The sequence below is a fragment of the Electrophorus electricus genome, chromosome 20, assembly GCF_041902795.1.
Source record: "Electrophorus electricus isolate QZ-2024a chromosome 20, ASM4190279v1, whole genome shotgun sequence".
NCBI lineage: Eukaryota > Metazoa > Chordata > Actinopteri > Gymnotiformes > Gymnotidae > Electrophorus > Electrophorus electricus.
In genome coordinates, this window is record NC_137516.1 from 8,197,587 (window position 1) to 8,214,427 (window position 16,841).

Here is a 16,841-nt window from a genome sequence, read left to right on the forward strand (position 1 = left end):
ATTGTTACAGCCTGATCTGATCAGCTGGTCTTGGCAGTCTTTTTAGCCCATGGCTGGCTAGTGTCTTTCTCTCACTTCATGTCACTCTCTCTATGTGTCTCTCTCCATGCATGCTGGAGAGCAAGTCTTTAAAAGTGCTTGTGCTGCACCATGAACAAACTCCAGCAGAGAAATTTAACCCTATATTTATACATACTTATGTTTGTTTAAATAGACATTTTAATGACATAATTCATTTTAACAGTTTAAAAGGTTCCCTTGACAAAATAACTTCATTAATCATTCATCTATGTGACACAAAAAGGAAATTTAAAAAGCAGTCATACAGGCTACAACTTGCAGAAAACAAGTAGGGGTCCCAGTAATATTTCATTTAATGACAGTAAGCCAAGTAATTTAGCTCTTATGGTAAAATGGTACAGCTGAAGGCCCATCTGTCATATCTGCCATGCTATGCACAGTGTAACAGCAATGATAGAGAAAGTAGTAAAATTAGTGACTAACACCTACAGGATACCACCTCTCATAGTCACCACCCCAAAAACCTCACACTAATGGGTACATAGTCAAAAGCTAAAGGTACAGGAGTTAGCATCTGAAAAACTCGTTATCAGTTATCAACAGTATCAACAGAAACCTTAGCAGCCTTGTCCATTTTTTACAATAAAGAAGCCACATATTACACTATAAACAAGGAAACTGAACAGACCTTTATCCCAAGTACCTCTTTCTGGTGACAAAAAAAAAAATTGAGGGAATTCTCTGCCTCATTCTCGCTACACTTCCATCTAATACTTCAAAAACTTGACTGAGAACCTATGTATGTATCTAATAGCTGCATAGTAGTTTATTATTATTATTATTCTAGTCTCCTTGTAAACTGTGTTAATGTTTGGTATATTGTGTAATATTTAATTCTTTCTAAAGTAGATTTGAGGAAGGTGCAAAATCAAGAACATGACCAGTGACTGAGCCAAGTGTACACAGCTGCTCATCAAGAAGGACTGTGAATTTTGACAGACATAACAATTACAAGATTTGAAAAAAGAAGTACCTTTTCAAATCCACTACATACACCTCATTCTGGGTTGTATTCATTTTCTTGTGTCTGTTAATTATAAAAGCTCCTAGTTCACCAAAAAACTTTTTAAAAAATCATAGAATTCGGTGGAGTAGAATTCTTTTGTCAGGCCTTCTAACCTAGTAAAAGGCACCATCTGTAAATGCAACATTCCTAAGTCTCTCTCACACTCACCCACGCACACATTAGTGTGCTCATCCCTGACACATTAATCATATCTTGTAAAGCTAAGGCATCAAAGGAGAGTTAAAGCCATTTTTTTAGGACTAGTTTAGGTGGGACATAAAGAAGAAGGAGACAGCCAGACAAATAATGAGGTTAAAGAGATTGCCTAGGCCGTTGTGTCATGATCTGAAGTTTGCAGTGCACTCAGCAGTGGAATACTGAATTTGAGACTCTCTAAGAGTTTGCATGTGGGAGGACTGCTCAGCTTAGTGTGCCAAAACACACAGACTTCACTACCACGCAGTTCTATGCCAGGCCATTCGTGTGCGAGAATACGCCAGCAAACCCCCCCCCCCCCCATCCCCTGCCTTCTCTCTGTTTCTTTCTTTTTTCTAACCTAATTGGTAATTTCACATATGAAGTAAAAAAAAAAAAAAAAAAAAAGATGATTACTGTGCATTTCAGTCACAGGACTTGAATGTCAGTCTGTAGATTTGGGTTTTTCAAAGCAATTTAAATTTAAACATTATAAGAGAGAAACAGCAAAACTTTTCTGATGTAAAATGACAACTCCTAACAAAAAAGTGAAAAGACAGAAGTAGGTCTTAAAATCACCAGACAACAAAGCCCAAAATAGAAGTTGCAGAATGCAATGCATAAGACTGGTCTGCAGTTGGTAAGTCTAAACTTCTTGAGGAGAGATCACTGTTTTGGAAGGCTGTGGGATCTTGTTGACATTAAACATTAGTAGACCACCTTTTTAGTGTTTATGACTGAACCATACTATCTAGAAATGACAAAATAGCTTCCATCAGATGTTGCATGAAATAAGATCCTGAGGCACAATCTCCCTATTCTGCAGACCTCCCATAAAAATATCTTTTTTTCTTTTTTTTAAATTCATGAGTCCAAACTATTGGCTATATTATAGTCAGTTGTATAAACTTAACATAAGCATTCTGTTCGTACACTGAATTTCATGGATAAAACAAATCCTTCACATCTTTCAGAGTAAAAAATACAAAACTTAGCTGTTGACCCCGACATTTACTAGTCTTGCTACTCTGTATCTTGGAAACTGGGAGTCTGTGAAGAATTCCTCAGTCCTGAAGACAGATTACAAAAGCTAAATTCACTCTGTTGGCCAAATCTATGAGGTTCAAAAGGACTCTTACATAGAAAATTAATGGTGACCCACAGATGCCCAATAACATAAAGGTTTGTGCACACAGGCAGGATTATGCACCTTCATGATCGATTAAAACTCTTTGTGGTTTGAGAAACCTTACCATTGAACTGATCAGTTCAGCAGTTCTCAACAAGGACCAGTCAAATACAGCTAAGCACAATAAAGTAACATCCTGTGTAGCGTCTTTACCAGACAAATGAAACAGATCCTGCAGTCAGTAAAGCTTTCCATGACAAGCTTACCACACATCATTTTAATAAACTGCTGAACACTTGTGAGGTCACAGCTACAATAAGTCCTTAAAAACAAAAAGTCCCCTGGTTGAGACGTCAAGTGGAAAGATGGTGGCTTAAAAGCGGAGGCAACCACTGCACAAAGGTCTTCCAGTAGTACATCTTGCAGGTGTGACATCAGAAAACCATACCATCGTGCTGTAAATATACTGATATTGTCAACATCTGCCCCATGTTTCCACGAAGGTCACATACAGATACTGTATGTGTGAAGCAGCTTCTGGAGGTAAGTTGGAAATAACACCAAACACTGTTCATTGCTGATGTGGAGTTGTAAAATGCTTTTAAAATGAATTCCACATGAGAGGGGCTTCAATGTAGATTTCTACCTAAATTCGCAGCTTCAAGTCAACTTTGTAGATCATAGCTTTTCAGTGTATGTCTGTGTAAATCTGAAAGATGAGGCTACAGTCACAGTCCGTTTGTGCAAACTCAGAAAGGCACTATGTGGTGCTGGGGTCATGACCATAACACTGCACTACAAGTTCTTTAGGAACACCCCTATCAGTGATGCCACCATTTTGATCTTCCAGTCTAAACTGTTCAGGTAGTGATTTTGCAAAAATTTCACAAAAGTGAACAAAAGAGCAAATGTTATTCACCAGTTGCACTCCCACTGACACTGAGAAATGTTATTCTCAAACAGCATGAAAAACTCATTATATATCATTATACACAGCTTTTTCTGTTAGCGTCACCCATTCACACTGGTCATAGAATCACCATTACATACAAATTTTTCACCTTGGTCGCCCATTCAGATTAGTCATAGACAATAGAAATAAACTTAGATGGAACCCAGTCTGCCCAACAATGGAAGATTGTAAAACCACTATTATATAGAACCACTATCAGTGTGTCAGCAAAATGTTCAGCAAAAAGCTACAACAGTGCTGCTAAAATCCACTTCATGCCTTGTCCTTTGCAGGCAACTAAACATTATGTGTGCCAGCAATATATCTGTCTCAAGTTGTCAGTGTAGAAGGCAAGCCTCCATATATAGGGCCTAGGAAAAAAAAAAAGATCTGCAACTCCACAATGCTAAGGGTAGGCATTGATTTTAACTTGGCTAAGAGTGGATCCTGTCCAATTGGCTAATGTGCTTGTGTCAGGAAAAATGCATGCCTCATTTGCCTTATGAAGACTGTGCTACCTATAGTATATTCTGTGAAAATCATCCTACTGATTCTATACCATGCAATGAGCTTCATCACTAATAATTCAATCAAATAACTTAATGGTCTTTTTAACAGCATGTGCAGGAAGGCCTTTTCTAAAAGTAAGTGATATCCCTAACAAGGATACTTTTAACATACTATTCTGCAGCATTTTTCATATTATTATATTTTGTACCCTATCCTTATACCCTATCCTTATGGCCTAAGTGTATTGTACTTGTTGCATATACTGTAGGTTCTTTTCCATCCATTTCTGCTCTATCTACTTTATTTTAGTGAGGCTTGTCTAGGTGTAACAATAGTTTCTCCAGATTGGTCTGCACATTACTTGGCATACAAGACAATGAGGTAGTCAACTTTTTTGCTTGTTATGGAAGGTCAAAGTAACTAGATTTGAACAGATGTGATAATATTCTATCATTATATTCTACTATTCTATTTTCTCTTTGCTCAGCTCTCACTTGCTACATACATTGAAATCTTGTCTATGTACTTCACAATTAATTTAAAATGTAACAATAAATAACAGTTTGAGTCCAGGAAGTGAGATAATAATGTTAAATGGCAAACTCAAACATATTACTTATATTATATTCCTCAAACCCTGCTGAGTAATGCAGGAATGTAACAGTAATACATTTATGAAATTTTTCATTGACAAGATTGAAAATGTTAGGTAAAAACAACCATGCTTCTTTAGAATCTGTTAATCTGTAAATGCATTTTGGCAGCTGACTTCTTTGCTCTGATAAACAATTAGAACCAGTTTCCCAAAATTGTCTTGAGGAGTTAATTCTTCTCTACTTGATCCAGTCTTAACTCATTCATTCAAAGATCTACTGGCCATTAGTATAGAACGTATGCTTGCTATAATTAATTCTTCTCTTGAAGAATTACTAATTATGAATTACTACCACTAATTTAAAAACCTAGTCTTAATTCCTATGATCTTACAGGCCAATTTCAAAGCTGTACTTTATTGCCAAAGTACTAGAAAAAAAACAGTTTTGTCAGAATAATGCACCTATTTACAGACAAATTATGTCCATGAATTACTTCAGTCTGAATTCAGACCACATTACAGCACTGAAATTGTGCCGTTAACAAACGTTTAATAACCTTTCATGAAGAATGCATTTTCTTATACTTTTAAATTTTAGTGCTGCATTTGATATCATAGGCCACAACATCCTACTGGATAGGCTAGAAACATTCACTAGCATTAGAAAACAAGCACTCTCCTGGATTAAGTGATTATTTTTCACATTGATATTAATTTGTCCTTGTACATAATGAATGCTCTGATCTTATAAAAGCAAAATATGGTGTCTCACACGGGTCTGTACCGGGTTCCTTTTACTGTCATTATATTTGCTGCCGTTAGGCACAATTATTTATAAGAATGGTATTAGCTTCCACTGTTACATGTGGATGATACTATATATATATATATATATATATATACTATTGCTTGGACCCAAAGCTGCAAGAAGAAATTTTCTAATATTCTGATTTTTTTTAGTAACACCCAAAATTATTGTAAATAACTGTATTATTATTATTATTGACTCTGATGTATCATGTGACACTCACATATGTAGTTGCTAAAACCGCCCTTTTCTATTTATGTAATATTGCTAAATCTAAGGCATATACATTCCTCATTAGATGCAGAGAAATTTGTCCACATTTTTATTTAATCAAGATTGGATTATTATTGGATGCTCTAAAAGCTATTAAACAAACTCCTACAGAATGTAGGAGCCATTCCTCAAAACCTTTGCCACAGTGGTACAAGAGCAAAAATATCAACCACATTAGTCCTTTCAGCACTGCACTGGCTCCCAGTTAAATTTAAAGTTTAAAAAGGACTTTAAAATGTTCTTGTTGACATATAGAGCACTAAATGGTCTGGCCCCAAACTATCTGAGTAAATTCGTTGTATACTAAAACCTACCTCACTTACTGTAGTTTCAAAATCAGGAATGATCATAATTAAGAATGATGAACAAAGAAGAAAACAATGAAAGATTTTCTGGCATACAGAACTCAGAATGAACCCTTTAAGTCCAGTTCAGACAGCCTGGCTAACATGTTAATATAATGTAGAGAGATGGGACCACAGGCCATTAGAATAGCTACTTAATAAAGATGTAAAATATTGCTTATAGCTATTTGTAAGACCTACATTATATAAAGCACAATGCATCCACATTCTAAAATGAGTCTTTTATTATACAACTTAGTTATTTCAGTTTTGTCAATAACAGCTTGACCACCTCCAAGTCAGTTCCAGTGAGACAGAGACCTGGAAGATACCGAATTAAAAATATTTCAGAGTACTGAGGTGGCAAACATATCTAGGACTCTTCACAGAGAGCCTTAGCTGTTTCAAATGTATTTAAACCTGGCAATGATAAGCCAAAAATACTTGCTCATTATGGAATCTTACATAACATGTACATGCAGCTGTTTGTAGTCTTACCTTATTCTCCTCATCCATTATTTTCATCTTCTCCTTCAGTATGGACAACTTGGCCAACTCCTCTTTCCTCATCCCTCGTTCCTTCTTCAGTTCAGGACTCCAGAAACTCTTGATGCTGTTGACTGAGGAGCCCAGTTTGCTGTCTTTCACATCTAGCTCCCTCCTCAGCAAATCATTCTCCCTTTGCAGGTCCTTCAACTGCTCCACAAGGGGAGGCCCCTCTCCTCTGACCCCAGCCCTCATGACCTGTCTCAGCAGCAGGGAAGAAGCCCCCTGGTGCTGCAGCTGCTGGAGGTGCATGACTTTGTGATCTCCAGAGCCCATTGAGTCCAAGGAGGAGCTGATGTTGGGGCTGCTCCCCAGGGAGGTGGCCCTTCCCCCAAAGAAGGAACGTCCTGTGGCAAAGCCAAAGGTCATGGTGCCCTTAGGGTAGGAGGTTGGAGATAGCACCTCATAGTCACTCAAGTACACGGGGCCAGATGCTGCATAGGCAGCATTGAGGGACTGGATATTCTCCATAGAGAAAGTTTTCCCCCTGCCATGAGACATGCTGACCCTGCTGCCAGCGCTTACCCACTGCTGGCTCATTTTAGGGGATCTTGGAAGGCATGGTGATTGGGCTGGGGTAACTTCAGCATGGCTGACTGATTGTGCACTACCATACATTATGCACGGAAATGAAGGCTCAGGAAATTTCAGTTTGATTCAATTGCGTCCTTCACACTTTTTTCTTTACTTTTCTTTCTCATGACACAATATAGTATTGTGACAATTAACTATTTAACAGTTTGACTGTTTACTGTAAAAGCTCATAAGGACTGCCACCTTAGCAGTCAGATTCATACAGAAAATTTCAACATTGTTGATCTATTTTCAGGCTCAAAGTTGTAGTCTGTACCTCCTTTCATGTCTCATCTTCCCCATGGTGTTTTACTATTAAGGTACAAATTTGTGCTATATGTACAGATAAGTGTTATTTTATTTAATTCTACTGTGTTATCACGTTCCTGCTTTGGGTGGTATTATTTTGAATGTTTTGAGCAGCGTTTAGATCTTTCTAGTGGACTGTTAATTAAAGCAATTTGAAACTTGTGAAAACACTTCAGGCCCTCTTTAATATAATCTGTAGGAAGGGTAGAGAAAGAATGTAAGAAAGAATGTAAGAAAGAAAGAAAGAAAGAAAGAAAGAAAGAAAGAAAGAAAGAAAGAAAGAAACAGCTTTTTTAAAGCATAACAGTATCATAGTGAGTAGCCTACTGCCGTGTTTCACGTGCGAAGGTGTTGACAGTTTAATGAAAATAATCAAGTCATAAGAGAATAAACCGATTGTCAGTCAACGCAGATGTCAATTCCTTCGGTGGCGTTTGGCGGACGGCTCAGGAAAAGCCCCAATCTGCCAGTATCCGGAATTCTCCAATGCGTCAAAAGTCACATTTTTGAGTCAGAAAAATGTTATGTTTATAAAATGTTATGTTTATTTTAATGTACGCAACTGATATAGCATAAAATCCTTTATAATTAATGTCAAACTAATCAAACACTGCGCAGTAGCTGCCCTCACAAGGGGGCTAAGGATAAGAAACTTAACAATTTCGTCAATATGTAGTCTTTCAGCTACATGTGACACGAAGGCATTTAAAAACGATACTTTTTCCTTTAAAAAACTATTTGCACAGTCGTGGACTTCTATTTGACCTTTCACTTTAGTCTTAAATTCACATTGTTTATTGGGGAAATGCTTTATCTTACATCAAGGTAGCTAAATTTAACGTTCCAAAATCCCTTTGAAAAGTAAAATTCCTGATAGCACTGATCCCAACTTCAATATTTATATATCGCATTTTATAAAAGATATAGATGACGCTATGCGTTATTCTTGTATTCAGTTTCTCAAAAATCCTCTTGGAAAGTAAAATACTTGATAGGACCGATCAAGTATTTTACTTTCCAAGAGGATTTTTGAGAAACTGAATACAGGAATAACGCATAGCGTCATCTATATCTTTTCGTTTCCCCACCACAGTGAAACAGATCTTGTTACGTCAGAAAGAGTATAGTAAGATGCAGATAAAGTATACAAACTCATAACCAGCTCATTTTTACCAAATGTCAGACAACTGGACATCCATTGCCACCCCTGGATGTGCGGATTGTTTCCGATATGCACTGTTACATCACTTCAGAAGCTAACACCAAACAGCAAGAGACTTACTTTATCGTACGACATCATAGTTCTTGCAAACCTAAGGGATTAAACTCACCTGCTGAAGTAAGGCAAGTCCTTCTCGACATACTTGTACCTAAATTTCACATACAGTCTTTACGCTCCCGGAACGGCGCTTCTCCATTTGCATGACGCTGCGGGGACGCGTAACGTCGTCTCCCGTTTACTGAGTCTGGCACCACGGCAATGAGTCTGTTAAAGTGACAGTCGAGAAAAGACTGGCGATCTACGAAGGCATTTATGTCTGCTGTGAAAAGGCGGCGCTACCAGCGCCTTTCATGTTAGGCCGTGGGAAGCTATAGAACTCACAATTTTTACTGCAAACCAATTTCGCCTATAATATTTTAAAGGGTCTGCATGAAATTCGGCAACAGCTATTACACCCACACTGACGTGGACAGTTTGTTGTTGTTGATTTGTTTGTTTGTTTTTTATCTGTCTAAATAATTTATTTGAATTTGACATAGCAATGTTGCTCAAATGCATAACTTTAAAGCATTTAAAATTTGCATACAAATGATGTTATGCGACTAATATGCTATCTTCTTAGGCTTTGAGTAGTCTAAATCCAATAAACAAATTTTATGTAAAATGTATTTTACCAGAATTCACTGTAATGTAAAGTATAAAATTATATTTTTGTGGAAAAAAATATTTGGCGTTACAATGTAGATATGTCTTGAAACCTTTTTTTCACAACGTGAAATTTGTGAAGAATATTGTGAAGTCATTGTTCAAAAAACTTAACACCCGGATGCTATGTTAAAGCATAAAATATCGCTTTTTAATCGTAAAAATTAAAATTACTTGATTAAGCCAATTCTTCTGCGTGTATAATTATCTTAGTTGTTCTCAGCAGTCAAAGGGCGCAGTGTTTATAGAATGCATTTGTTGACTTTCCTTTATAATTAAAGCGTGAGTGGGTAGAAAACTGGGAGCCGATTGGAGTGTTCTGCGTTTCAGCACTGGACAGCTCCTCTGTGCCTCAGTACTATTTCATTTATTCATTTACTTATCTTCTAAACTGCTTAATCCAATTCAGGGTTACGGAGGGCCGGAACCGTTCCCGGCAACAAAAGGTCGCGCGCACACACACACACACACACACACACACACACACACACACACACACACACACTCATTCATTCATTCATTCATTCATTCATACAGGGACAATGTAGAGACGTTAAACGACGTAAGACGCACATTGTTTAGAATATGGCATACATAACACAAACTACAACGTGGCGAAGAACTACAAAGATTTTTCTAAAGTCAGACATGAGCTAACGTTCATAATCGTTGACCCACTGAATTGTAGCACATTCTACAAAAACGTAAACCACAAAATAGCATGATACATTTAATGGTATTCTACTGATTTCCTGTTTTTATACAATAGTCCAAAGCCTGCAGGCCTAAGACTTCTAACCAGTAGAAATGTGACTGAAACAAGCTACTACTATTGCCTTTACTACAGTTTACAGTTAGTTTGATAGTAGTCGTTCTAATCTTAGAGTGCTTACTCTGCGTCCAGAAAGCTGCTGACCTCGATACTGACATGAGGTCAACCCTAAAAGAATTAATATCTCTCATATTAACTATGCCTAATAAACAGACCTATGTTCACACAGTCTGTAGGCAATATCTCACAAAGAAAGATTTAAACAATTCAGTCAGTTAGCACTCCCAGAGTAATAAACAGTTGAATAGTTAAACAGTTCTAAAAGTTAAACATGTATGACAGATTTTTATGTCAACAGTAACCATATTAAAGACAGAGGGAGTCAAATTCTGCTCAAATATGTTGAACAGCTTGCTATCTTTGCTCAGTCTTCCATCCATCACTGAGTAAGAGAAGCTATTTAATTGTTTACTGGGGTGATCTCTGGGGTGTGACTATAGCCCACATCCTTCTCAGTACAGACTGTTACAACATAGTATAAGACTTCATTATTCACTGATACAGTAGATTATATCATAAAGATTAATATACTCTTTGAAATATTAATTTTATTTACTGTAGTAGTGTAACTATCAATTACATTCATATAAAAATTAGCAACAACAAACAGAACTGTGTTAATTCATGGTACACCTTGTTTTTCATATGGTGCAAAGAGGAACTGTAAATGAAGATAAGGAAGTGGAAAAAGAGAGGAAGAAAGTGAACTAGTGAGAGAGAGAGAGAGAGAGAGAACATCCTGTTTCGGTAAATGAGTCAGTAAAAGACCCTCAGAAAGATATGCTTACAGATATATATCAAATAATTTCTGGACCTCTTAAAATTATGCAAGAGTACATTAAGAATAATGTGATAAAAATGTATTTTCTCCTAGTAGAGATATAATATCATGTGTTTGAATACATGAAAAAACAAAGCTTTCAAATGCATAGAAAATAAGAGCGCTCAAGTCAAAAGGCAGGTGGTGTTATGGCTATATGTAAATTTGAAACAAGCCTGTAATGAGCAGCTGTGGTTGGAGATGGAGATACATCTGTATGGATCTCAAAAGGTCCAAACCAAAGTGAAACAAAAAACTCCTCCTCCTTATTATTAGGGGGAAAGCATGCACATTAGAAAAAGAATTTCTGTACAAGAAGTAGGTGGTTTCATTATGTTTTCATACAGCCAGTATTAGGAAAAGAAAACAGCATCAAAAGGTTACAAACATTTTCATAAACTATATTGATTTTTCTTTCATGTGTTATCTAAAAATATACAGAGATAATGTTATAAACAGATACCTTCATATAAAGCATGATCATATAAATGATTAATAATCCAAAACATCTACCTCTGAACATAATTTTGTTATGAAGCTTAAATAAGTATTGTTTAAGGAAGTATTTTAAAATATTTACAATTGATGTTAAACCATTTTATATCTGTAAAAGTATGAAATAGCTCTTGTGAATGTGTTGTTAAAGGAATATTAAAGTGTTTCACAATCTTATTTATATTTACCACATCTACAGAGCATTGCCAGTTACCATACACAATAATCTTGACTTGAATTTACTTGAAACATACTTCTCATAGAACCCTAAAGGTAGTTGTTGACTTCTGCCAGTAAACATTTCAAGTATATGACTACATGTGTATGTTTTTCTAAAGCAATTTGTAAATTAGTACTACATAAATAAAACCTATTACTACATGATGCAAATTCAAAATAAAACCAATACACTCCAAATGTCTTAGAATGATACATGGGAGAATGTTTTAATTTCTATGCAGTTTTATCCAGCTGAAGCCCACAAAAATATGTGTATTGAATAAATGTTTCTTGGTAAAATTAAACAACTACCCTTAGGCTTCCATTATAAATATATAAATATTAGACTGTGTGGTAGGCTATTAATCAAGTTGTCAGTTTAGAATTGATTGGCTCGTTAAGCACCAACAGCAAATCTCAGCTTTTTGACAGTTCATAAGACAGGAAGCTTTCTGTAACTTTTTTATCATAGGATTTCACATTGTCAGAGGCTAGGGCAATACGCAGGTCATTCCAGAAGAGAGGCTGGGCCCGAGGGTTTTTAGGCCAGGATAGAACTGACTTCCTGCACAGCCTCTTTCTCATCTGTAGATACTTGAGCTTGGGAAAAACAGCATCCAGGAGAATCAGCACTGCAACGTCCACTTTCTCATCAAGAAGCCTTTGCTGGACCAGGAGGAAGGCTTGTCTTATGATCCCATTCAGTGAAGCACAGCCGCCATGGTTAGTCAGCACAAACACTGTCTTTCTGCTATTGCACACTGCACTATGTAGATTCTCAATGCATGACAACCCTGGTAACCAGTCTCGTTCTTCCAGACAAAGCTGAAATCGCCATCTTCCTTTGTTCTCCAAGTTCATCACCATCTCAGTGTAGATCCAGTCCCTGACTGCCTTGTTCCTTGTGTCAAATACAACAAAGGCATCATGCTGGTTGTTTGCCATGTTTTCTCCATAAAGTGGAGTGTAGCCTTTGTGTCCTGCCCATAGTATCTGAAAACAGTACCACAAATCCCAACCATATAGATGCTTCAAAAGGGGTATTGCAGTTGCTGCTATAGTAAGTAGGGAGGTAACGAGGAAGGCAATGCTACCAAATATCTCCTGGCAGGAGCGAGGATCAATGGAAAGGATGTTTACTCCTGTCTGTGACTCAGGGAAACCACAGCGAACATCTGTAGTGAGGTGTGGGATATCCAAAGGACTTGCTCGCAGAAACTCAGCAAACCAAGCGGTGGTGCAGCTGCAAATAAAAGGGTTAGCATGCAATGTCAGCTTGCAAGAAATGTTCCTTCTATGCTCTGTATCAGGGATAGTACAAGTGGTATGGCCATTCTGTAATGCAGGTGGAAGAATAAGGTTTTCTATGATCTTCAGCTGGTTGTGATTGAGCATGAGGTTTTTAAGGGCTGTTGCCTGGCTGAAGAAAGACTCTGGAATTGCACTTAATCTATTATGACTTAAGTCCAGGCTTGTGAGCTTTACTCCAAAGTAGATAATGCTGTCTGGTAGGACAGAGAGATAGTTTCCACTGAGGTTTAGGTAGCAGAGATCACTGAGAACTGAGATGTTGTTCCAGGGGAAGTAATTTAAGAGGTTTGAGTCCAACCTGAGCACACGAATACTTAGAGGAAGGTTGACCAGTGCCTCTGGAGAAAATGATATTAACTGGTTGTCAGAGATGTCAAGGTAGGTAAGGCTCGTCAACCCTTGAAAGAAGTGTATATACTGATCTCCCCTTGTGTCCCACATAATATCCAACCGGTTCCCAGAAAAGAAGAGATATTTCAGAGATTTACTAATAAGAGTATTAGAGATCCGAATACCAATGTTGTTATTTGCTAGACTGAGAACTTCTAATGAAGTTAAATTTGATATGAATGTGAAGCGATGACCTATTCCCCTCATAAGAAAGTGGAATTCATTGCTGCTGAGATCAAGAACTTTTAGCGTGTTCCTTAGCTCCTGGAAAGCTTCATTGAAGTATAGGTCAATGCGGTTGTGTGCCATATTGAGGTATACCAATTTTGTAAGAGGGTAGAACTGATGGCCACTTAAAGTTTGACTCATGTAATTGTAGGATAGGTCTATGCATGCAGCTTCTTCCATTCCTCTGAAAGTACTTGCATTCAGCCATGGGATATTATTTTGAGATAGGTCAAAAAATAGTTCCCCATAACAGAGACACTTTTGAAAATAACACAGTGTATAATTTTTTGGACAGTCTGCCTCAGTGCACTGCAAAGATTTCATCCAGGGCTCCGACCTAAAGGCAGGGGTTTCTTCAATTTGTAGGTCCTCGTCCCTGTGATATTCACTCATTGCCATGGAATAATACTGTACATCAGTTGAGCTGGCTGTATAGTATGGGTTGAAAGCAAGCATGTTCTGGGAAAGCACCACCATTCTCAAGGCTTTCAGATAGCCGAATGAAGTGATATTGCAGGAACTCATGAAGTTCATACGCAAGTCAATATACTCGAGCTGTGGCAGTTTAATCAGAGGTTTAAGGCTATAGTCAGACAATTGATGAAAAAAAAATCCGCTTAGATATAGTTTCCTCAAAGAAATCATCTTGCTAATGGAAGGTGACAAGATCAGCTCTTGAAAGGTTTTCTGGGGCTGATAGTTATAGAGTAGGTTAAGGGACACAACACCCTGCAGCTCACTAAAAAATGTGCCATTACGGATACTGAAAGCTAGGAAATTGTCTGAAAGATCAAGTATTTTAAGTTTGTTTAGTTGTGCAAAAAGATTATTAGGAAGGGAATGGAGTGAATTTCCACGCAGATTGAGTTTAATGAGAGAGTTTCTCTGATCATAGAAGGCACTTGGGTGCAGACCTAAAGATGCATTATTTGGGCAAGGGAAGCAGGGCTGAGCAGCATGGTCACACCTTTGGCAGTTGCACTCTAGATTAAGGAAATGGAGTTTTGTCAGGTTGGCAAATGAGTCTTCTCTTATCTCTGTAATCTTGTTTTCTCTCAGGTCAAGATTTTCCAATAAGCGTGGCAATTGTGTGGGAACTGATGTCACATTGTTAAAACCAAGCGTGAGGTTCCGAAGCTCAGGTAAATCCTGAAACACTTGTGGATCAATAAAGAAGGATTCATTACAAGGGTTGGCATAGTAGCAGTTTTTAGCAAGAAGTAGCTGTTTAAGGAGAGGTGTCTTAAGAGGGTGCTCAATTCGGAAAATATTATTAAATTCCAATCCTAGGACCTCAAGACTCTGTGGTAGTTGTGGTATAGTCTTAAGGCTGTTTCCAGCTAAATGAAGAGAGCTCAATTTTGTCAGGTTAACAAAAGCATTATGGTCAATTGTCACTTTGCACGAGGGTAATCTTAGTGCCTTGAGACGACCTGGCAAACAGTTCCACATTAAACTGAGGTGCTGAAGATTGGGTATATTTGAGAAGTCATCACTTTTTACCTGATGTATTAGATTTTCATTGAGGTTAAGTGAGATAACGAAAAGGGACGTGAATTTGGGGATGCTGGTGAAGCCTCTGTGCTTACAGTCGACATGCATGTCTTCATTTTCAACAGTGTTACTATCACAAGGATAGAATTGAGGATTTATCATCTTAACCACACAAAGGTGATCCAGCACTAATAACAAATACAATCCAGCTCCAAACATGACCTACAGACATAAAAATATGTGTTAGCATGTACATCTACATTATGAATAATAGAAAAGAAATAGATGTGGCTAAAAGATTATAGCTTCTCAGCACTGTCAATCAGTAGTATTTTGTTCAGGAGCTGATTATCAAACTGTGGGAAAAGAAAAGATGCTTTCTTGGTACAGATAGTGGGCAAGACAATTTCACATTATTCCTTTTTACATTGTAATATCTGTTCAGTTACATAAAAAGAAGCTAATTGCAAATTTAATTTTTATTTGGAGATGTTACTTCTAAAAAATTTTTTAAAAAAAGCATTTCCTCTCATTGCTTTTACAAAGCTGTTATTTTTGACTAATTAAAGGAAACGTCCTACCAAACAACTTTCGACCCATCTCCAGTTCTGTTAACATTAATTCCGTTTGAAATAAAATAGCAAAAATATAATTCAGTAGTAAAGCTTTAATAAAGGATTTGTTACATTTTATTCACTTATACAGAAACTGATAACAATAACAAAATTGTGTTGGACTCTCATTTCTTTCCACAAATGTTTTTAGAAATGACTATTTTTAAAATCTGGTTTTAAATCTTAATATTTTAAGTTGTTTCTAAATAAGTAGGTATAGACTGGAAAAGGGAGAGGTGAGATCTGATTCCCATACCCAAAACAAATTTCCTCTGTAGCTTTTCTAATACATTGTTGGCACTGCAAAGATTACTGGGCCTGCTATACTTTTAAATTACCTCAGAAGTAAATAAACTTGATAAAGAACAAACTTCTAAACATATCTGTGACTATGGATTACAGTAGAACACGAGGCACAAAATTAAATTATTCTTTGCACTTACACTTGAGGACATGTATAGTATTTTCAACTGGGCACATTTCTTTACATTTTGCTCAATTATGTGTAACTCAATGAAATTCTTCATACAATTTTTAAACATTAACTTACCAAACAGATCTGTATCTACGATTCCGTGACTTGAAAAAATACTGCAGTGGAAAAGACCAATGAAACAACTTTGCATAAACAACCTGTTTTAAGAAGTGAAAATGTACAGTGCAGAAGAGCATGCATGCACACACCGCATAGTCATATCACAGATGTTCAGTGGTGAGGCAGTGCACCTTGCATAAAAAGTTTTAATCAAAGACCGCTACACTGGTATTCCTTGCCCCTAAATGAGAACGAACGTTTAGTGAAAGTACAATTCAAAGAGCAGTAAGCTAGGAACAAAACAATTCTATTATGGACTTTCCAAGAGCTGGCTAGCTTTTAACAGCCAGTGGCAGTAATTTACAATGCTGTTACTTTTCTTCAAAATAGTTTCACCTCATCACAAATCTTTACTGCAAACTGGCCTTTAGCTTCAATAAATAGTTCCATTCTTTACCTGCCTACAACTCCTAGAGGTCCTATAATTTACATATTAGTTAATAAAAGAGAGAAAAGTGTGTGTATGTGGGTATAGGAGCAGGGTAATCTGAAATATTCAGAAACTGGATCTGATAGAACACACATTTCATTTACTCTGTGGGAGCAGGTGTTGTAACAGCATTGTGGCAGTAACGAAAATTTAGAAAGGTAATTT

General features: G+C 37.0%; 2 protein-coding genes across 2 annotated transcripts in view; both read right to left on the bottom strand.

Annotated features, from left to right (window-relative positions):
* Window positions 1-8,790, bottom strand: part of LOC113578892 (ELKS/RAB6-interacting/CAST family member 2) — a 162,673-nt gene extending 153,883 nt beyond the window's left edge. The window contains exons 1-2 of the mRNA XM_081703839.1: window positions 8,653-8,790; window positions 6,392-7,514 (exon numbers count right to left, since the gene is read on the bottom strand). Of these exons, the coding sequence (XP_081559965.1) occupies window positions 6,392-7,057 (666 nt within the window). The 5' untranslated portion in view covers window positions 7,058-7,514; window positions 8,653-8,790. The remainder of the gene's footprint in view (window positions 1-6,391; window positions 7,515-8,652) is intronic.
* Window positions 8,791-10,678: 1,888 nt separating this feature from the next.
* Window positions 10,679-16,768, bottom strand: tlr9 (toll-like receptor 9). Its single transcript, XM_027012384.3, has 2 exons — window positions 16,202-16,768; window positions 10,679-15,259 (listed from the first exon to the last, which is right to left on the bottom strand). Exon 2 carries the CDS (start codon window positions 15,254-15,256, stop codon window positions 12,032-12,034), a length of 3,225 nt encoding a protein of 1,074 aa, XP_026868185.2. The 5' UTR covers window positions 15,257-15,259; window positions 16,202-16,768; the 3' UTR covers window positions 10,679-12,031.
* Between the last annotated feature and the right edge of the window lie 73 nt (window positions 16,769-16,841).

Bases quoted from the DNA above. Each gene is read 5' to 3' on its own strand.
- tlr9 (XM_027012384.3), bottom strand. From the start codon at position 15,256: ATGTTTGGAGCTGGATTGTATTTGTTATTAGTGCTGGATCACCTTTGT.